The sequence below is a fragment of the Hemitrygon akajei genome, chromosome 20 (assembly GCF_048418815.1).
Source record: "Hemitrygon akajei chromosome 20, sHemAka1.3, whole genome shotgun sequence".
Lineage (NCBI taxonomy): Eukaryota > Metazoa > Chordata > Chondrichthyes > Myliobatiformes > Dasyatidae > Hemitrygon > Hemitrygon akajei.
Window position 1 is genome coordinate 28922138 of NC_133143.1, and position 22948 is coordinate 28945085.

Here is a 22948-nt window from a genome sequence, read left to right on the forward strand (position 1 = left end):
CCAATCGCCTTTATACCGGGGTCTGTGGGAGGAGCTACGGTCAGTGGAAGGAGCCACAGGAGCAGTCAGCGGGGGGGGGGCATGTCCAGACAGGTATATGTAGTTCACCACATTCACCCCCCCTTTGTTTTAAAAGAGAGTCCCCATGGGGCGAAGTTTCTGACAAGTATATTTACAGGTTAAGTCTATCAGGTGGTCGAATCTGTCGCTGCGATCTACGTAGCTCCGGCGGTGATTGCACAGGTGCCGGTGGTGATTGCACCGGAGACGGTGGTTGTGCTGGTTCCGGCCTGACTGGAGGTGTCAGCCCACTAGGCGTCAGTGATTCCTCATGTGTGTGCAAGGCGCCTGGTATATGCGCGTGCGAGACGCCCAGTATAGGAGTGTTGTGAGGAGTCTGTGTAGGGCTCAGTGTGCGCAGTGTCACCTCGGGTACAGGGTTCATAGTTAACGTGGAGTGTTCGGGGTAGTGGTCTACTGCTCCTGTGGGCGCCAGGTCGCGGACGGAGACCGTGTCCTCCCGCCCATCAGGTAAGACCACGTAGGCATACTGGGGGTTCGTATGTAGAAGGTGAACCCTCTCGACCAGCGGGGAGTATTTATTGCTCCTCACATGTTTCCGGAGCAGCACTGGCCCTGGGGATGTCAGCCAAGCCGGTAGGGTGGTCCCAATGGCAGACTTCCTGAGAAAAGAGAATAGACGCTCGTCAGGGGTGGCATTGGTGGACGTGCATAACAGGGAGCGGATGGAGTGGAGTGCCTCAGGGAGGACCTCCTGTCATCGAGAGACCGGCAACCCTTTTGACTTAAGGGCTAAAAGTGTGGCCTTCCACACTGTGGCATTCTCCATCTCCACCTGTCCATTTCCCTGGGGATTATAGCTCGTGGTCCTACTAGCAGCAATACCCCTAGCCAGCAGGTACTGGCGCAGCTCGTCACTCATAAAGGAGGACCCTCTATCACTGTGGATATTGCAGGGATATCCGAACAGAGTGAAGAGCTGGCGCAGGGCTTTTATGACGGACGTGGCAGTGGTGTCAGGGCAGGGGATGGCAAAGGGGAACCGCGAGTACTCATCGATAATGTTGAGAAAGTAGACATTGCGGTCAGTGGAGGGAAGGGGGCCCTTAAAGTCAACACTCAGTTGCTAAAAGGGGCGGGTGGCCTTGATAAGTTGTGCCTTTTCAGGACGGTAGAAGTGCGGTTTGCACTCAGCGCAGACTTGGCAGTCCCTGGTCATCGTCCTGATGTCCTCAAGGGAGTACGGCAGGTTCCGGGCTTTCACAAAATGGTAAAATTGGGTGACACCCGGGTGGCAAAGATGTGCATGGAGTGCGTATAGCTGGTCGAGCTGTGCGCTGGTGCACGCTCCCTGGGATAGGGCATCAGGGGGCTCATTGAGCCTTCCAGGCCGGTACAGGATATCATAGTTGTAGGTGGAGAGTTCTATTCTCCACCGCAAAATTTTATCAGTTTTGATTTTGCCCCGCTGTTGGTTGCTGAACATGAACGCAACTGAGCGCTGGTCGGTCAGCAAGGTGAACCTTTTGCCGGCGAGATAGTGCCTCCAGTGCCTAATAGCTTCCACTATGGCCTGGGCTTCTTTCTCCACCGCAGAGTGCCGAATTTCAGAGCCTTGAAGGGTATGAGAAAAGAATGCTACTGGCCTGCCTGCCTGATTGACGGTAGCAGCCAGCGTGAAATCGGAGGCGTTACTCTCTACTTGGAAGGGAATGGTCTCGTCCAGCACATGCATCGTTGCTTTGGCAATGTCCCCTTTAATGTGGCTGAAGGCCGCGCGGGCCTCGGCTGAGAGGGGAAATGTGGTGGACTTGACCAGGGGGCGGGCCTTGTCTGTGTAATGAGGGACCCATTGGGCGTAATAGGAAAAGAAGCCCAGGCACCGTCTGAGGGCTTTGAGGGTGGTGGGAAGAGGGAGTTCTAACAGGGGGCGCATACGTTTGGGATCAGGGCCAATGACCCCGTTCTCCACGACATACCCAAGGATAGCGAGTCAGGTGGTTCCGAACACACACTTGTCCCTGCTATAAGTAAGGTTCAGGGCTTTGACCACTTGGAAAAATCGTTGGAAGTTGGCGTTGTGATCTGACCAGTCGTGACCACAGATGGTGATATTATCCAGATAGGGAAATGTGGCCTTCAGTTGGCACTGGTCCACCATCCGGTCCATTTCCCTCTGGAAGACAGAGACACCATTCGTGACACCGAAGGGGACGCGCAAGAAGTGATAGAGCCTGCCGCCCGCCTCGAAGGCGGTGTAGGGGCGGTCCTCTGGGCGGATGGGGAGCTGGTGATAAGCGGATTTCAGATCTATTGTCGAGTACACCTTGTACTGAGCTATCTGGTTGACCATATCTGCAATGCGGGGTAGGGGATACATGTCAAGCTGCGTGAACCTATTGATGGTCTGGCTATAGTCCACGACCATCCTATTTTTCTGCCCGGTCCGAACAACAACCACCTGGACCCTCCAAGGACTTGTGCTTGGCTCAATGATCCCCTCCCTGAGAAGCCGCTGCACCTCTGACTGAATGAAGGCCCTGTCCCCCGCGCTGTACCTCCTGCTTTTAGTTGCCACGGGTTTACAGTCGGGGGTCAGGTTGGCGAACAGCGGTGGGGAAGGGATCTTGAGGGTGGAGAGGCTGCAAGTGGTGTCAGTAGCGCAGCTGTCGGCATGGTGTTGGGTGGGATGTGTGGTTCAGTGTGTGGTCAGTAGCAGGGTATATGACGAAGTCCCACAAAACTGAGAATTCCTGACAGTGAGTGGTGGGAGGGGCCCGTCATATGCCATAGTCACACTTTCGAAGTGGCTCTGGAAGTCCAGCCCCAATAGCACAGGCGCACACAGTTGAGGCATGACCAGTAGCGCTAAGTTCCGATATTCTGTGCCCTGCGCCACCAATGTCGCTACACAACCCACCCTGATGTCTGTGGAATGCAACCCAGAAGCCATGGTAACCCTCTGGCTTACCGGCCGTGTCACAAGTCCGCAGCGTTGCACCGTGTCCGGGTCAATAAAATTCTCAGTGCTGCCCGTGTCAAACAGGCAGCTAGTCCTGTGCCCCTCCACCAGGATGTCCATCATTGACCTTGCAAGCTGGTGTGGGGCGCTTTGGTCGAGGGTTACGGAGGCCAGAGCTGAACTGCCGTCTTGGTGCCCGGTAAGCACCGGTGGGTCGGGGGCGGGGCGAGGTGGCGCCGACAAAGATGGCCGCCCCCATCCGGGCAGGCAAGATGGCGGCCCCCATGCCTCACACGCAGCGCTACTCGACCCCGCTCATGGTTCAGACTTACAGACCTTGGCGAAATGGCCCTTCTTCCCGCAGCTGGAGCAGGTAGCTTCTCGGGCCGGGCAGCATTTTCAGGGGTGCTTTTCGAGTCCGCAGAAGTAACACTGCGCGGACTTGCGACTGGCAGCAGCTGTGGTTGGTTTCGGGGAGTTCATGGACTCGCGACTGGCAGCGGCGGGTGGCGGGGTCTGCAGTGTCCACGGAACCGGCGGGGGATCGCGCGGCTGGACAGCGAGAGCGTTGTGCAGAGCAGCCTCCAGCGTGTCGGCTGTCTCGATCGCCGAGTGTAAGGTAAGATCGGCATTTTCCAGCAGCCGCTGGCGCACGTACACTGACCTGATCCCCGTAACGAAGACGTCTCGTACCAGGAGCTCCGAATGCTGCTCCGCCGTCAGACCTTTGCAGTCGCAAGTTCCCACGAGTGTCTGTAGGGCTCGGAGAAACTCGGCGCTCGACTCGTCGGGTCGCTGCCGCCGCGTCGCTAAGCGATGTCTTGCGTAGACGGTGTTCACCGGCCGCAGGTACTGTCTTTTGAGGGCGTCCAGTGCCCCTTGGTAGGTCGGCAGGTCTCTGATAAGGGAATATACTTTCGGACTTACTCTAGATAGTAATATTTTGTACATTGTGGCAGGCTCAGTCACTGGAATCTGTTCCAAGTATGATTGGAAGCATGCAAGCCAGAGTTCAAAGGCAAGAGTTGCTTCTGGAGTTTGGGGGTCCAAGTCTAATTTTTCCGGACATAAAATACTTTCCATGTTTTAAAACTTCCAGCCAATAAAATTGATGCACCATCAATAACTCTCTGAGACGTGAGGTGAGATATAGGCTTTTATTGGCTGGAAGAAAGAACAAGCAGGAATTGACCACCATGCTACATCCTGTAGACTGAGGCCAGGGCTCAGGCTCCAATCACCTTTATACCGGGGTCTGTGGGAGGAGCCACGGTCAGTGGGAGGAGCTACAGGTGCAGTCAGCGGGGGGTGGGGGGGGGGGGGGTCCAGACAGGTATATGTAGTTCACCACAACCTGTCTCCAGTATCATTTCTGATCTTGTATGCTTTTGGTTTTACCATCTGTAATTTTAGGCTTTGCTCTTTATTTACCTGCCTTTATGTTCCCTCTGTTCACTCTTGCTTTTAATAATGCTCACCTCAGTTTCCTAGGACCTTGCTCTTTATTTATCTTGTGGCATATTTCCCCCTTCTTAAATACAAACTAAAACTCTGCTCCTTAACATGTTCATCTGTTCAGTGTAACTTTGCTGAAGCTGCCTTATCCCCTGAGAGCCCCATGCCCACACTACCTGACTCCAGGCTCAATCCTCTGTGACAGCATTGCCACTTTTAACAGCAGTTCAGACATTCATTAACCATTTGTTAAACATGGTAACACCCTGGGCAACCCTGGCCTCAGAAATATGTGTTTGATCCAATCCGTCTCTCTCCCACCTCCTGTGCAACTTAAAACTACAAACATGTTTTCTTGCTTTCTTCATTCCACTACTAGGTCATTGACCTGAAACATAAACCTTGCTTCTTTTTACCTGGATGCTGTCAGAATTCCTGAGTACTTCCAGCACTTAATGTTGTTTTTTAAATTTCAAATTTCCATCTTCTGTAGTACTTTACTTCTTCACCACCAGTTCTCTAACTCCCCTCCCTCCCTGCACCTCCTCCCTCTCCATGCTCCACTTTACACCCTCTGCTAATTCCGCAATGACCTTGGGTTTATTGGCTCCTTCTGTCTTGTATGTAAAAGAATTTGAATACAGGAGCTGGAGGAGCTCAATATAAAACTGGTATGGGGCCCTACCTTTTAGACTGACCTCCATTTAAATAGTATAATACAGAAAAGCCTGTCAAATATTGAAAGAACCAAGAATATGAAAAAAACAGACAATGCCAAGATTGAGGTCTTGGCACTAGCAAAGTTCAAACAGAATAATTAACCAAAGTTACCAGCTACTGTTTTTTTTCTGTTAGAATCTTCTTATTGGCTGGAGATTGATCTCGGAATCTAACCACCCTACCTCCATAAATGAGTGGTTTATTTCATCTGGCCACAAACAGGATTAAAGGATAACTTAATTTCTATGTCCCTTAGAATGTTCTAATACATTCCAACCATTAATCTCTGTTTAAACTTAGAAACTTATGACCTTGTAAGATTTTATAGGAATCTGATACCTCATTAGCTTCACTCAAATACCTGCCTCTTTTGCTGGCACTGACCATGCTGATATTGAGTCAAACTAGCGGCCAAAATAGGTACAATGCCTTTTGAATATGAACATTGGCATTCTCTTTTGCTAATTTTCATTTACTAAATTTACTGAAGTTCCCTCAACACACTATATATAGGTTGAACATGTTTTCTGTTTCAATTTCATTTCAGTAGAAATGAACTCCAGTACTTTGTTTGGCAAAAAGATCCTGCGTCAATTATCAGACTTCACTCAATTAGCCAGGGCATTGGCTAGAGTGCTGCTTAAAAAAAGCAAAATGGGATGACTTTGATACTATTATTTTAGCAGTAAATGCTACACAAATGATCTATAAAAGATAAAATATTGCAGAATAGTGAATATTTAGAGATATTAAACTGTAGTTGAATGGTGGGGTGGCGATGCGTCACTCTCAAAGGAGGTTTAAGGTGCTCCTTCCCTCCATTATCCTTGGGAAAAGTGCAGCACCTGCTTAGCCCCCTGATCAGGGTCACTTGAAGCCATGGGAGCAGCTGGTGAATATCACAAGACCCAGGCACTCTCTGATGAGTATTGAATTTGGCTGGGGTTACCTGTCCTGTAAAGACATTACACAGAAGAAGGCAATGGCAAACCACTTCTGTAGAAGAGTTAGCCAAGAAGAATCATGGTTGTGGAAAGCCCGTGATTGCCCACGTCGTATGACACGGCACATAACGAAGGAATGAACGTTGTAGTGTCCTTTATTCCAACATGAGAAAGGAAAAATAACTTACACAAGATATCTTTCTTTAACTTCAACCACAAAGGAAAATATTCCTAAATGCTGTGCGATGTAATTTAAACCCAGAAATAAATTCAGCATAAGAAAACATTTTCCAACCTGTGAGTGTGAATTCGAGTGAGAAATGTGGCAGAGAAATTGCGGAGTTTTGTACGTTTTGGATAGTTGAGTTGGAAATGTACGTATTTCCTGCAGCCTTTCAACAGGCTTTCTCTCACTTGCACCTTAATTTTACTCAGCAGTCCTACAGTGCCAAGGTTTTGCATCTGTTTTCTGGCCAAAGAATAAAGGAAGTTCACATTTTTCCATTATCCACTATTTAAATGAGTACTTAATTTAAAGTGTGGAAATAGACTGAGTATATGCTCTCCAATGTTTCCCTGATGGAAGAGGGCATATTTGGATGTTAAATAATACCGTGCAGCCAGGAAAGTGTGCTGGCTCTCACTGTTGGGTATTGAACATTAACAATAGGCATTTCAATAAGCTATGTAGAATTGCCAGTCTCCATGAAAAATAATCCAAAGAAAAAGAACAGCAGGGCAAAAAGTTAATGTTCCTTACCTAGTAGCAGAAAATTAGAGGATTTATTTCTTAGATGTATTGGATTCTGAAAAGAAGAACATCAGGAAGGGAGGAAGCCTGTCCAATTTGCTTTTGATTAATTAATGGGATGAAAAATTGGCAGTTCTTTCCTATGGCTGTTTAATTTGCCTCAAGGTCCATGCCGCCCAAATGTTGGATCCAGATTTCAGCTTAGTCAGAAAAAAAATCTCTCAGTGTTTTCATTTTTAAGAGAGTATTTTCACTTATAACTGAACTAAAAATCTTCTGTACATCCAAACAACAGATTTGCTGAGACACTATTCTCCTCCTCCGAGGAAGTCACCTCCAATTCCCTGCTCACAGCCAGAATGGTTCATACACGCAACACCATCCCCCACCAAGACCAAGGAGTAAGTATACATGTGTTTCTATTTGCAATCCTTTGAATTTGAATTGTGTATATTGTGTTCAGTGTATCTCAGATAAGTAGAGGTTAAAGTCTAACATTAAGACAGGTGCTTTTCTCAGACAGTTATACAAAGATGTGCAATATTTAATGCCTGCACTATTGAATGTGAAAAGCATGAATGGGTGTTCTCACACATTCCATCTTCAGTAGTCAAGAGGTCATCCAGCTGGCTTTTCAGTTGTTGAGTAAACAAATCACCAGGTTAAATTTGTTTCTAGTCCCGAGCTCTAGAGGAAGCGGATGAGAACAATGCAGATCCCCTTATATAATACTCTGAAATGTATTTGACTCTTGAGCCATTCCTTTAAATTAGTAGGCAGACATCACCACTTAAGAAAGACTGGGAATTGAGGCCAAAGGGATACCGTTAGCCTTCCCCATTATTTTGCAAGATTTCCGAGGGTGGTTTATGGCAAATGCAGAAATTCCAAATCAACAACAGAAATTCAGAAATACTGAGCAGCTGAGTGAGTAGGACCTCACGTGGAGTATTATGTGTAATTCTGGTTGCCCAGCAATAGTAAGGATGACATTAGCTGCAAAGGGTGGAGAGAAGATTAACAAGGATGACAGTGGGCTTGGGGTGGGGAGGGGGGGTGGGTGTGCTTTTATATTAAGGATAGGCTGGGACGTTTTCCTAGAGTGTCTGAGGCTGATGGGTGACACTATAGAGAATCATGGCAGACATAGATGAGGTGGATAGTCACAGTCCACTTCCCAGAATAGGGGGTTCAAAACTAGATGACACTAGATTCAAAATCAGGTTTATTATCAGTCTTATGTGCATGAAATTTGTTGTATTACAGCAGCAGGTCAGTGCAAAGACATACAATCATGATAAATTACAAAATAAATGAACAGTGCAAAATAAAGAAATAATGAGGTCATGTTCATGGACCATTCATAAATCTGATGACGGATGGGAAGATGCTGTTCCTGAATCATTAAACATGGATTTTCAGGCTGCTCTATCTCCTTCCTGATGTGGTAATGAGAAGAGGGCATGTCCCAGATGGTGAGGGTCATTAGTGAGGGATTTTGAGGAATTGCCTTGTGTAGATGTCCTTGATGGCAGAGAGAGTTGTACCCATGATGGCGCTGGCTGAGTCCACAACCCTTCAGAGCAGTTGCTCCCTACCTTCATAATGCCACAGACCCCTACTATTACCTGAAGGGTCCATGGATCCCAGGTTGTGAGCCCCTGCTGTAGAGCCTCTTCTGATCCTAGCATGAGAGGAGCTATACCAATTTGAACAATCTTCACCATATATCTGTAAAAATTTGTAATAGTCTTTGGTTACATACGAAATCTCTTCAAACTCCCAATGAAGTAGAGAAGCTGGCGTGTCTTCTTTATGATTAGATCAATGTGTTTGTGCAGAGGGCATATCATTGGAGATGTTGACACCCAGGAACTTGAGGCTGCTCACCCTTTCAATGAGGACTGGTGTATGTTCTCCTGACTTCCCCTTCCTGAAGTTCACAATAATTTCCTTGGTCTTACTGCTGCTGAGTGTGATGTAGTTATTGCATCACTACTCAACATGAAATGAGCTGCCAGAGATGGGTATAATTAATGTTTAAAAGATACTTGGACAATTACAGTACATGGAAAGAAAAAATTGGGGATATGGGCTAAAGGTGGCCAAATGCAACAAGCTTGGATAAACATCTTGGTTGGCATGGGCAAGTTTGGCTGAAGGCTTTTTTTTATGTGTTGTATGACCCTGATTCTAGGTCAGGCAACTTCTCTGGAGAGAGTTGATGTTTTAATTGTATGTTGTCATGTAACAGAACTACATATTCAAATTTCCAGCTAAGCATATTTTGCAATGTCAACATTGGGCTTTAATCAATAGTTTCAGAAGGGGCAATTTGACACCCAGCTTAATCCAGACCATAACTGCAGCAACATTTAGACCATGGTGCAAGCTGTCAATGACACCAGTAGAGGGAATGAACCTTTCCAATTCTTTTGTCCTTTATACAAGTTAAACTTGCAATTTACAAGATTTATGACTTGGGTTCCCTAACCAGATAGCTTTATTGAGTTTGTGTGTTACACTGTCAATACAATAGTATCTGTACAAATACTATTAATAGTCTTACCACTTAGGTACTGCATTCACAAATTGCAAATTAGCTGATACTTTCTGTGTATGAACACTTTTCAGATAATTAGTCTGGGTTGGATGTACTTTCTTGAATTGACATTTTTACATTATAGTGCAATTCCTCCAATGGTAGTGCTGAAGTTAAGATGTCCCAGTCTTTATCCTCATTTCCAGCACTGTAGGTGCAAGGACAGCTCTATGATCAGTTCGCAGCTGGGCACTGCGGCTGCACTCTTCTGGTACAGTAATTATCATGCACCATCTGCTGCTTTCTTTGTTGCTCTCTCATCATATTGACGGAGATGTTGTATGAAAGTATGTAAATTGATGGGTCCAGTTTTATCTGTCTAAATTGTCCTTCTCTATCGAAGAGGTAGATTTAGTAGAAAACAGAACAATCCATTTTCCTGCTTATTAATTTTCCACAGCTATACATTTCTGCTAAGAGTTTTTTTTCACCTCTACATTTAAAAGTTTAAATCTATGAGAGTAATTATACACAGCTAACTAAGTTTAGCATTGGACTGTAAAAATATAGCCAATGACAGTGCATTACTCAGTAATTATATATGCACTGACTCATGGTCCAATTCACTAAATGTAAGAAATGGGTTTCTCCTTATACTGTAGAATTCCATTAACGGCATACTCAGAACTCTGCCAGTGCCCAAATAGCAGATTTTATGGACGATTAATTCACATTTTAAGCTGTTGCACAGTATAGTAATACATTCCCAGTGCAGCAGCTTCCATTTCCACATACTAGAGCCCTGGCTTGCTAATGGGAATGAGACTCCCAGTGCATTTCAGAATGGGTGTGAACTGGGATCATGGTTTGTTGATGGGGTCTACATCAATCAGAACACCAGTGTTAGGGAAGCAATGAAAGGAAAATGGGATGCAGGAATTGAGGCTCCAAACAATACCTGGTGAGCTAGATGCCAAACCTATCAGTTTTCTGAGTAGTCAGGTAACAGGTTCTCAAGAGTTTTACTTTCTGCATTCTTAACCTCTTATTTTTGACATCATGTTTATGAATTAGTCTTTAACATCCTCTTTACAACCCTGATATTTTCCTGAGGTTTGGGCTGTAGGTTCGGCGATATCCTTTTGCTTTTACTGTGTACACCATTTACAAAGACTAGGTCACCTGGTGCTTTCATTGACTCTTAAACTCATTTTTTTCCTCTTATTTTAAGGATAACATTTAAATGATGTCCAATTATTATTCACTTTATATAGAACTAGTTTTAGTTTTCAAGCATAGTGCAGATTTAAAATGCTTGTCCAGTTTTTATAAGACTAGATATTTAAATGTTACAGTGTTATAATGTTAAAGCTGAATATTACTTTACTTACAGGGTTCCTAAATGGTATTTGCCCGAGTACATGGTTCATGAGGAATTTATTCCAAGCCCATCTGACAATAAGTCGAAATGTAGACTTCATGACTCTGATAAGACAACATTGGAAAAGGAGGCAGAGGACAACGAAAAAGAAAATGAAGCAAAAGTAAAGGTGCCTAGCATTTAGTAGGCTCCATGATCATTTCAACCATATACTTCTGCTCAATTTATAAATGTTTGGGAAAGTCATATTTATCTGAATAACTCCAAGTTAATATAAATTAGGAACATAAATTAGTTATTGCTATTTTGATCATTTCCATTATTGATCAGCTGAGATCTGAACATGCTAATCTGATCTGATATCTAAAAACTGTTCTACACTGAAAAGGATGATGATGTACCTTGCTTAAAAGATGTCTTCTTTGCACGTTATTCTCATTTTTTTCCTCAAATTTAGAAATTACGTATATGTTTAATTCTCCTCAATCCAGAGAAGAATGTGCACAAATGCTGGAAGATCTCAGCAAGTCAGGTGGCATCCAAAGAAATGAATAAATAGTCAATGTTTCTGGCCAAGACCCTTCTCCAGGAACTTCTGAGTTCCTGCAGCATTCTCTGTATGTTGCTTTGGGTTTCCAGCATCTGCAGACATTCTTGTGTTCAATCTAGGAAGGGTTTGATAGCCTATCTGTTTAATAATCTGCCTCATTTTACTTTCCATTGAAGTGAATCAGCTGGAAGTCCAAAGAGATTCGTTCAGAAGTTAAGTGCTGTTATCACACATGATTTCTTTTTATGTGCTACTTTCTATTCAGCTATTCACTGGACCTGCACTTCCAGCATTTTAATTATTAGCATGTAGAAATGTCAACATAACTTAGTACTTGTGTATTTTTCAATGATCTTTTCTTTAGGTAAGTCACTTTCATGAGTAACTTTATTCAGTATAAAGGTGTCACCACAATGCATTCTATTTCTCAAATCTTACACGCAGACTTAAAACTCTAGACAATTCTAATTACCACTTCAGTCTCAATGTAAATCAAGTAGCTCAAGCAATATCAACAAAGACATCACAATTTTGAAATAATGGTATTTCCACATAAGATTCAAACATTTTGTCAAATTAAGTAAAGTGAAAATAATATTATTGATTGTACTTAATTTCCAAATATACTTTGAGAACCATCAATCCTTGTTACAAACATTCAAAATGCACATGGAAATAGAGTGCATAGTCCTCCCTTTAAATGCTGGCCAATTATCATGACTTAATATAGATAGAGAACTGATTAAAGCTTTAAAGTATAGTGCAAATTGAAACATAAAGAAGCAGACACTTGTCAGATTTTATAGAGCAGAATGCTTAAAAGTAAATTAGTAAATTAAATTTACTTATTATTGTCACATGCTGAGGTACAGTGAAAATCTTGTCTTGCATTATGACAATTCAGATCATTACAACGGTGCTTTGTGATGGCACTGGTAAAACAATAACAGAATGAAAAAGGTTCTGGTGCTTTCCCTGCAAATATGACGGGTAAACTCTTCTCGGGCTTACAGCCGGGTACAGGTATTGATTCTGCTGTCTTCATCAAGGATGATGCCTGGGCATGTCTAGTCCGTGGTATTTATACCCTCATTGTCTGACCCTCCTGATTGGTTAGTCCTCATCCAATCAAGGTTCTGACGTCCCACCTTGTCTGCAGTTGAATTCCAGTTCCTACTTAGAGCGAGACCTTTGTCTTTGTTAAAGTCCTTTTCCTCTAGTTTTATTTCAATGGCTTTCTTCACCAGGCAGTCCCAAAAGCCATTTGTGTGGCACAGTAGTTTTGTGCCGTCAATCCTATGGCCACTGTGAATGCAATGTTTGTACTAACAGAATACTGAATAAATTACAGAGAAAGTGCAGTGCAGGTAGACAACATGGTGCAGGGCAATAAAGCAACACATCTTACTGTATTAGAGGACCATTCAACAGTCTCATAATAGTGAAATAGAAGCTGTCCTCTAGCCTGGTGGCATGTGTTTACAGGCTTTTGTATCTTCTGCCAAATGGGGGACGAGGGAGAGGAGAAGATGGAATGTGTGGGATAGACTGCCTTGTAAACTAAAGAGGACCTGTAAATCACGTTAAAATAAAAGTCTAGTTTTGGGAGCTAAGTCCAGCCATTGATGGTTCCACTGTTGTATTGCACAGTAATAACTGTGTAGATCTAAGGAAGGTATCCGGCCCATTGTGCCACTGTCCAAGGAGGTGGTGGTATCAGATAGTACTACTCTATATATAAGTACATTTAGACAATCATGTAATGGGGCAACACGTAGCCTAGTGGTTAGCGCATTGCTTTACGGTGCCAGTGATCACTGATCAGGGTTCAATTCCCAGTGATACATGTGACCACATGCCTTTCCTCCCACATTCCAAAAACGTATGGTTAGGATTAGTAAATTGTGTGACTGCAATGTTGATGCTGGAAGCCCTGCACAATCTTTGCTGATTTGATTTGATGGAAATGAGGCATTTCACTTTATGCTTTGATGTAAATATGGCAAATCAGGCTAATCTTTTTAAGTAAGTCTTAGAGAGATACAGATCTAGTGGGGCAAATGGGATTAGAATGGTCAGATAAGTAGATTGGCATGGACCTGGCCTGTTACAGGGCCCGTTTCTGTGCTATACAACTCTATCACTCTATTATGTTCAAAGTCAAAGTCAAGTTGCTTGTCATATGCACAGGTGCAATGAAAAAATTGTTTGCAGCATCAGATGAGCAGCATTCACAAGCAAAAAAAAGAACATAAATTATACACAATTTTTACAAGAAAGAACACAATCAGAATGAGAAAAAAAACCAAAGAGCAAAGTGGCTCTAGTGTTGCAAAATGAGATGGTGAATAGGATTTTGCAAGTTTACTAACACCTTGTGTGGGTAGTGATCCAGAGATTCCCACTATTGAGGTCCTACTTTTCACCTGCCTACCTAGTTCCCTATATTTTCTCAGGACTTCATCCCTGTTCCTAGTTATGTTGTTGGTGCCAACATGTACCACAACTTCTGGCTGCTCACCCTCCCCCTTAAGAATGCTGTGGATCCAATCTGTAACATCCCTGATCCTGGCACCTGGGAATCTGCATACCATCTGGGAGTCCCTGCCGTGTCCACAAAATCTATCTGTTCCCTTAAGTATTGAATCCCTGATCACCACTGCTCCCCTTTCCTTCTGAGCCACAGAGCCAGACACAGTGTCAGAGACCTGACTGCTGTGGCTTTCCTCTATTAGGTCATTTCCCTCCCCACCCCCTCAACAGGATCCAAAGTGTATAGTTGTTACTGAACGAACAGCTACGGGGGTACCCTAGACTGGCTGTTTATCCCCTTTCCCTCTCCTGACAGTCACCCAGCTACCTATGACACACTTTAGGTGTAACTACCTCCCTGCACCTCCTGTCAATCTCCCCTCAGCCTCCCTAACAGTCTAGAGTTCATTCAGCTCCAGCTACAGATCCCTAATGAAGTCTGTAAAAACCTGCAGTTAGATACACTTCTTGCCGGTGTAGTCGTCAGACACTAGAGGTCTCCCTGTCTTCCCATATCCCATAAGAGGAGAATTTCACTGTCCATATCGGCATTCCTACTGCTCTAACTGCGTAATAAAAAAAGAAAGAAACTTACTGGAGACTTAACTGAGCCTCTTCCTCGTCTTGCTGAAGCCGCTAGTGCCCCTTAAGTTCCATAGTCTTACCCTGGCAGACTCCAACAATGGCCAGTCCCACAATAGGTACTCCTCCGAAACCTAACTTAACTCAAACTTAATTTCTTTCTTATTGGCCCTCACCCAGTGCCTAGCAATCTCAAGCCCACCAATTTGTTCAATAATAGTTGTATCAACAGTGAATTGATACATGGCATTGTTTCTGTGCTTAACCACACACACAGGGAATAGTGCAGAGAGCTAAGCACACAGCCTTGAGTTGCATCTGTGTTGATGGTCAGTGCGGAGAGGTTGTTACCAGTCTTTACTGACTGAGGTCTGCTGATGACCAAGTTGAAAATCCTGTTGCAGAGGGAGGCAATAGAGGTGTTTCTATAATAAATGAGGTACTGTTAATAATGGTTTAAGTAGAATTTATATCTGCCTTTAAAAGACAATTGCACAAGTTTAAGAATTGTATGTTGATAGGGCCAGAGGATGAGTCAAACTGGTTTGTGCTTAATGTGCCCTGACATAGTGGACCAAAGGATCCCATTCTGTGGAATGATTTTATGCCTTTTACCGGGTACTTATTATATTTATGCCATGCTGGTCTATTTTAAACATTTTCCATCCCGCCCTAGAATTCCTTTCAAAATGTTCATATTACTTGAAATTTTTGATTTGGTAAATTTCATTTCAGCTCTGTCATTACCCGTTTCTTCAATCTGCTAATCTTCATGGTTTGAGTGTGTGTATTGGAATTTAAATCCTTTTTCACAGCTTGCATGATTTCCTATAAATAAAACTTCATCAGTGAATTACCCATTACTGACTTGCAAAGTTCTGCATCAAGAGTGTTAGCGATTTCAGTGCAATGTTAGGCTCATTTGTTGCAACTTTAAATGCCTTTAGTAGTTGTGTTTGTCATGATTCTTTTCATTAAAATACCCTAATACCAGATAGTTTTTTTGTCCCTTTCATCATTGCTAGTAAATGTACTGTATACTTTATTTCAATAACAAAAGTATTTATACACTACAGCTGAAGTTGCCAAAGATAACAGACAAGAAGCAAAGAAACAAATCATTCACTAAGAAACCTGTGGAAGGTGAAAATAAATTTCCAGCTGTGTAAGTTCCAATATCCAAAGTGATATATTCTCATACAGGTCTGAATATTTTGCTATTTTTAATTAATGCCAATGTTTGAATAGAAACTGTCTTAAATAATTTATTTTGCAATTTATTAGCTGCTAAAATGGGCATGGTCAGAAAAGTAGCAACATGCAGTTAATATTTATTCGTTACTTAGGAGCCACTGACAGGGGCCATCCCCAGCTAGCACTTTGTACTCATGAATGAAGCGCAGTAAGTTAGCAAGCAAGCCCCACATGTGTAGTTAAGAAGGCAAATAACACATTGGTCTTTATTGTGAAGGGGTTTAACAATAGGGAGGTTTTGTTTCAGGTATACTGGGAATTGTTGTGAACATACTGGAAAGATGAAATACTGTAGACTACTTTGTCCCGCTTACCTAAAAAAGGACGTAATAGCATTGGACGTAGTCTAAAAATGATTCACCTGGCTAATTCATAGGATGAGAAGGTTGTCCTATCAAGAGAGGTCAGGCAGTTTTAGTCTGTATTCCTTGGAGTTTTGAAGAATGAAGGATAATCTTATTCAACTACCGGTATATAAGATTCTAAGTGAGTTTGACAGGGTAGATGTGAAGATGTTTTCACGAGTGGGAGGGTAACAAGCAGGAGGACATAACTACAAAATATGAAGCCAGTCACTTAAAGGTGTGGTGTATACAAATTTCTTCTCCCAAATGGTAGTGAATCACAGCAAATCTCTGTCCTGGGGGCTGATGGAGGCCAGACCATTAGATGTATTTAACATGAATGTGGATGCATGTTTGAAAGATTGAGAATCTGAGCGTTTTGGGGAACTAGCACGGAAGAGTAATTGAGACTGTCATGGATGAAACATAATCATTTTAAATAGCAGAGCAGGCTTGAGGGGCCTGGGGATGTTTGTGAGGGGATGGTAGTAAGTCACCTTCAAATTTGGTAACTTGCTAGGCCATTCAAGCGCATTTTTAAGAATAAAGCCACCACCATACCCCATGGTGCTGAAAGCTTTTATAATTAAAGTGATGAGAATCTTCTTTCTAGCTTGGACGGGCCTGTATTTTTTATCACCATTTAGCCATCAGCCATAATATGGCTTACCTGTGACCAACTCTGAATTGCAGGAGTTCCAAATAACTATCACCTTTTGAAAAGGGTCCCTAAAAAGATTCTGCCTGGTGATCCTATGTTTCCCTGCAAGAAGAAATAATTTAACTGTCTATGTAAATAATTTCCCCCAATGTTTTCAAATATTTTGAGCTCCTTGCCATTCTGGTAATCCAGACTGTGCCCCTTGCAAGCTTAACTGTGGTGCCAAGAAATGCTCACAACATGTTAGGTTTGGTTTAACCAAGGTTTTGCATGACACGAAGTGTATCACTGATAACGATGTTTTCCTGTGGTAAACAGAAAAAAGGGGCTGATCATTTCTGGCTTCTTAAACTTGGCCACACATACTGAAATGATACTGTTTCTTCCACTGAAATTAAACAAGATAACTTGACTAAAGTCCCTTGCTCGAGTTTCCTTCAAAATTTATAATGTAATTTTAAGATATAATCAAATCTATACTAAAGGAATCTTAAAACTTAAATTGTATGATGGATAATTGTGTGTGTGTGTGTGAAAGAGAGAGAGAAAATGAAATTATGTATGCATGTACTGTATCTAGAAAAATCTAGAAAAAGAAAGTGAATGCCTGGCTATATTAACATTATCTTTTCAGTTTGAAGCAGCCTCTAACCAAGATACATTCGCGCCATCCCTGCTCACACCCTCATCAATCTGCTTCCCCACACATATGTTTAATTTACCTTCTGTGACTGTCAAAGCAGTAACTAATATAACTTTGAGGAGTCCCATGTTTAAATTCTCATTGCATATGAAAAGAGATAAGAAATTCATTGAAATGCTTAATAAATAAATGCAACAACTACAAAGTAACTTTAAATTATCTGGAAGCACAACAATAACAAACTTTTCATTTAGGCCTTTACCAAAGAAAAATGAACCCGTAAATTTCACCAAATTAATAGCCAATGGGTATGCTGAAGATTTGATCCAGCAGCAAAATAAGTGGAAGGAGTTACCACCAAAGATAAAAGAACCTGGAGGTACTGATTTTCAAGAATTTCTGTAATCTGTGATATGAATTTATACTCAGTTGTCATTCAGAGGAGATAATAAAACAGTGAATGGGACATTCCTATTCTAGATTCCTTGAAAATTTCTTGCAGGGGGGATGATGATATTGAAAGCTGAACTATAATCATTAAACAACAGCCTGACATAGGTATTGCTGTTGTCCAGGTGGTCCAAAACCCAGTGGAAAACCAGTGAGATTGTGTCCGCTACAGACCTGTTGTTGTAGTAGGCAAATTGCAATGTGTCCAGGTCCTTGCTCAGGCTGGAGTTAATACTAGTTATGAATAACCTGACAAAATACTTCATCACAGTGGATGTGAGTGCTACTAGATGATGGTCATTGAGACAACTCAGCCTGCTCTTCTTGGGCAACTTTTGACTACAGCAGTAAGACATTGAAGATGTCCTTGAATGTTCCCATCAGTTAGTTGATGAAGATTTTCAGTACCCTGTCTGGTACACTATGCCTTGAGAAATCGTTAATAGCATTTAATCCAAACAACTGTGAGCTGTTGCACTTCGGGAAGTCAAATGTAAGGGGAAAGTATACAGTAAATGGCAGGATCCTTAGTAGCACTAATGTTCAGAGGATCTTTGAGTGCAAGTCCATAGCTCCCGAAAGTGGCAGCACAAGTAGATAGGGTGGTAAAGAAGGCATGCAACATGTTTTCCTTATAGGTTGAGGTGCTGGGTATAAAAGTCAGGAAATCACATTGCAGCTATAAAACTTTGGTTAAGCCACATAAGACATAGGAGCAGAAGTAGCCTATTCAGCTCAGCAAGTTTCCTCTGCCATTCCATTATGGCTGAAATAATATCCTTCCCAACATCATCCTCCTGACTTCTCACCATAACCTTTGACACCCTTACTAATGCAAGAATCTATTAATTTCCACTTTAAATATACACAATAAATTGACCTCCACAGTATGAGGCAATGAATTCCACAGATTCACCACCCTCTGGCTAAATAAATTCCTCCTTATCTCTTCAAACATCCTCTCAAGTCCACTCTATCTAGGCCTTTCAATATTTGATAGAGCCATCAAACACTCTACATATATTAACCTTCTTGTTCCTGGGATCATTCCCATGAACCTCTTTTGAACCCTCTCCAATGCCAGCACATCCTTTTATAGATAGGGGCCAAAATTGCTTACAATACTCAGTGCAGTCTGACCAATGCCTTATAATGGCTCAGCATTACATCCTTGCTTTTATATTCTTCTTCAAGTAAGTGCTAACATTGCATTTGGCTTCCATACCACCATCACAACCTGCAAGTTAACCTTTAGGACTTCCTTCTGCGACTCTGATTTCTGAATTTGCTTGCCAATTAGAAAATAGTCTACACCGTTATTCCTTCTACCAATAAATTCCCGTCTTTTGGGGTGACATTTGAACTTTCCAGTCCTCTGGAACCGTTCCAGAATCTAGAGATTCTTGAAAGATCATTACTAATGCCTCCACAATCTCTTCGGCTTTCTCTTTCAAAACTTTGAGGTGTAGTGCATCCAGTCCAAGTGATTTATCAGCTGTAGACCATTCAGCTTTCCAGGCACGTTTTCCTTAGTAATAGCAACTACACTCGGATTTCTGGCATACTTCCACAGTGAAGACTGATACAAAATATTGATTCAGTTCATTTGCCCGTTCTTTGTTCCCCATTACTACCTCCTCAGCATCATTTTCCAGCGGTCCAATATCCACTCTGACCTCTTTATGTATATGAAAAAACTTCTGGTCTCATCTTTTATGTTATTGGTTAGCTTAGCTTCATTCGTATTTCTTCTTTTCTTTCATATATAACCATATATAACCATATAACAATCACAGCACGGAAACAGGCCATTCCGGCCCTCCTAGTCCGTGCCGAACTCTTAATCTCACCTAGTCCCACCTACCCGCACTCAGCCCATAACCCTCCACTCCTTTCCTATCCATATACCTATCCAATTTTACCTTAAATGACACAACTGATCTGGCCTCTACTACTTCTACAGGAAGCTCATTCCACACAGCTATCACTCTCTGAGTAAAGAAATACCCCCTCGTGTTTCCCTTAAACTTTTGCCCCCTAACTCTCAAATCATGTCCTCTCGTTTGAATCTCCCCTACTCTCAATGGAAACAGCCTATTCACGTCAACTCTATCTATCCCTCTCAACATTTTAAATACCTCGATCAAATCCCCCCTCAACCTTCTACGCTCCAATGAATAGAGACCTAACTTGTTCAACCTTTCTCTGTAACTTAAGTGCTGAAACCCTGGTAACATCCTAGTAAATCGTCTCTGCACTCTCTCTAATTTATTGATATCTTTCCTATAATTCGGTGACCAGAACTGTACACAATATTCCAAATTTGGCCTTACCAATGCCTTGTACAATTTTAACATTACATCCCAACTTCTGTACTCAATGCTCTGATTTATAAAGGCCAGCGTTCCAAAAGCCTTCTTCACCACCCTATCTACATGAGACTCCACCTTCAGGGAACTATGCACTGTTATTCCTAGATCTCTCTGTTCCACTGCATTCCTCAATGCCCTACCATTTACCCTGTATGTTCTATTTGGATTATTCCTGCCAAAATGTAGAACCTCACACTTCTCAGCATTAAACTCCATCTGCCAACGTTCAGCCCATTCTTCTAACCGGCATAAATCTCCCTGCAAGCTTTGAAAACCCACCTCATTATCCACAACACCTCCTACCTTAGTATCATCAGCATACTTACTAATCCAATTTACCACCCCATCATCCAGATCATTTATGTATATTACAAACAACATTGGGCCCAAAACAGATCCCTGAGGCACCCCGCTAGTCACCGGCCTCCATCCCGATAAACAATTATCCACCACTACTCTCTGGCATCTCCCATCTAGCCACTGTTGAATCCATTTTATTACTCCAGCATTAATACCTAACGACTGAACCTTCTTAACTAACCTTCCATGTGGAACTTTGTCAAAGGCCTTGCTGAAGTCCATATAGACTACATCCACTGCCTTACCCTCGTCAACATTCCTCGTAACTACTTCAAAAAATTCAATAAGGTTTGTCAAACATGACCTTCCACGCACAAATCCATGCTGGCTACTCCTAATCAGATCCTGTCTATCCAGATAATTATAAATACTATCTCTAAGAATACTTTCCATTAATTTACCCACCACTGATGTCAAACTGACAGGTCTATAATTGCCAGGCTTACTTCTAGAACCCTTTTTAAACAATGGAACCACATGAGCAATACGCCAATCCTCCGGCACAATCCCTGTTTCTAATGACATCTGAAAGATCTCCGTCAGAGCTCCTGCTATCTCTACACAAACTTCCCTCAAGGTCCTGGGGAATATCCGGTCAGGACCCGGAGATTTATCCACTTTTAAATTTCTTAAAAGCGCCAGTACTTCCACCTCTTTAATTGTCATAGGTTCCATAACTTCCTTACTTGTTTCCCACACCTTACACCATTCGATATCCTTCTCCTTAGTGAATACCGAAGAGAAGAAATCGTTCAAAATCTCTCCCATCTCCCTCGGCTCCACACATAGCTGACCACCCTGATTCTCTAAGGGACCAATTTTATCCCTCACTATCCTCTTGCTTTTAATATAACTGTAGAAGCCTTTCGGATTTACTTCCACCTTATTTGCCAAACCAAACTCGTAACTTCTTTTAGCTTTTCTAATCTCTTTCTTAAGTTTCCTTTTACATTCTTTATATTCCTCGAGCAATTCCTTTACTCCATGCTGCCTATATCTATTGTAGACATCCCTCTTTTTTCGAACCAAGTTTCTAATATCCCTTGAAAACCATGGCGCTTTCAAACCTTTAACCTTTCCTTTCAACCGAACAGGAACATAAAGATTCTGTACCCTCATAATTTCACCCTTAAATGACCTCCATTTCTCTATTACATCCTTCCCATAAAACAACTTGACCCATTCCACTCTCTCTAAATCCCTGCGCATCTCCTCAAAGTTAGCCTTTCTCCAATCAAAAATCTCAACTCTAGGTCCAGTCCTGTCCTTCTCCATAATTATATTGAAGCTAATGCTATTGTGATCACTGGACCCGAAGTGCTCCCCAACACATACATCTGTCAGCTGACCTATCGCATTCCCTAACAGGAGATCCAACACTGCCCCATCTCTAGTCGGTACTTCTATGTATTGTTGCAAAAAGCTATCCTGCACACATTTCACAAACTCTAAACCATCCAGCCCTTTTACAGAATGAGCTTCCCAATCTATGTGTGGAAAATTAAAATCTCCCACAATCACCACCTTGTGTTTACTACAAATATCTGCTATCTCCTTACACATTTGCTCTTCCAACTCACGCTCCCCATTAGGTGGCCTATAATACACTCCTATCAGTGTTACTACACCTTTCCCATTCCTCAATTCCACCCAAATAGCCTCCCTAGAGGAGCTCTGTAATCTATCCTTCCAAAGCACCGCCATAAGATTTTCTCGGACAAGCAATGCAACACCTCCTCCTCTGGCCCCTCCTACTCTATCACACCTGAAGCAACTAATGGAGCAACTAAAGACCTCATGGTCTTTTTTGTTGCTCCTTATTCCTTATTGCCTTCTGTGGCTTTTTAAAAGTTTCCTAATCCTCTAGTTCCCCTCTAACTTTTGTTACATTTCATGTCCTCTCGTTTGATTTTATGTTGTTATGCTGTATCTGACGTCCCCTGTGTGCCATGGTTGCCTCATCCTCCCTTTAGAATACTTGTGTTTTTTAGTAAATCTAATGGTCTGAGTGCCCTCCTACTAGTATCTATGTCTCTGCATCAGCATGGACGTTATTTACCATGTCTCATTTTGGTAGATATGATGCTAGACATTCCTTTTCCAAAAGACAACTGTACCAGAAAATTTCAAAAGCTCTGCACAAAACTCAATTCACTTTATATCATGTTGTACATCAAGTTCCACGGAGAAAGCAACCAGCGGGTGTTTAGTATCAGAAATGTATCTATCAGCTTAGAATAAAAAGCAAGAGTATTAGTTCAAGCAGTAGGTTGGAACTTTTACCTGACATAAAAGTACAACATGGAAGAAGATATTAAACAGGATCTTTTCTGTCTATCTCCTGGGTATTAATAAAAACACAGCAACATTCAAGTAAAATTAGGAAGATTCCTTGGTCTCCTTGGTGGACATTTCACATAAAAA

At 42.5% G+C, this 22948-nt stretch overlaps 1 protein-coding gene across 2 annotated transcripts in view; it reads left to right on the plus strand.

Moving 5' to 3' along the window:
* LOC140713965 (uncharacterized protein C7orf57-like) overlaps positions 1-22948 on the plus strand; it is an 84473-nt gene that overhangs the window by 43949 nt on the left and 17576 nt on the right. For both annotated transcript variants that reach the window (XM_073024653.1, XM_073024652.1), the window contains exons 4-7: positions 7149-7254; positions 10789-10945; positions 15517-15605; positions 17597-17721. In XM_073024653.1, coding sequence (XP_072880754.1) covers positions 7149-7254; positions 10789-10945; positions 15517-15605; positions 17597-17721 — 477 coding nt within the window. The remainder of the gene's footprint in view (positions 1-7148; positions 7255-10788; positions 10946-15516; positions 15606-17596; positions 17722-22948) is intronic.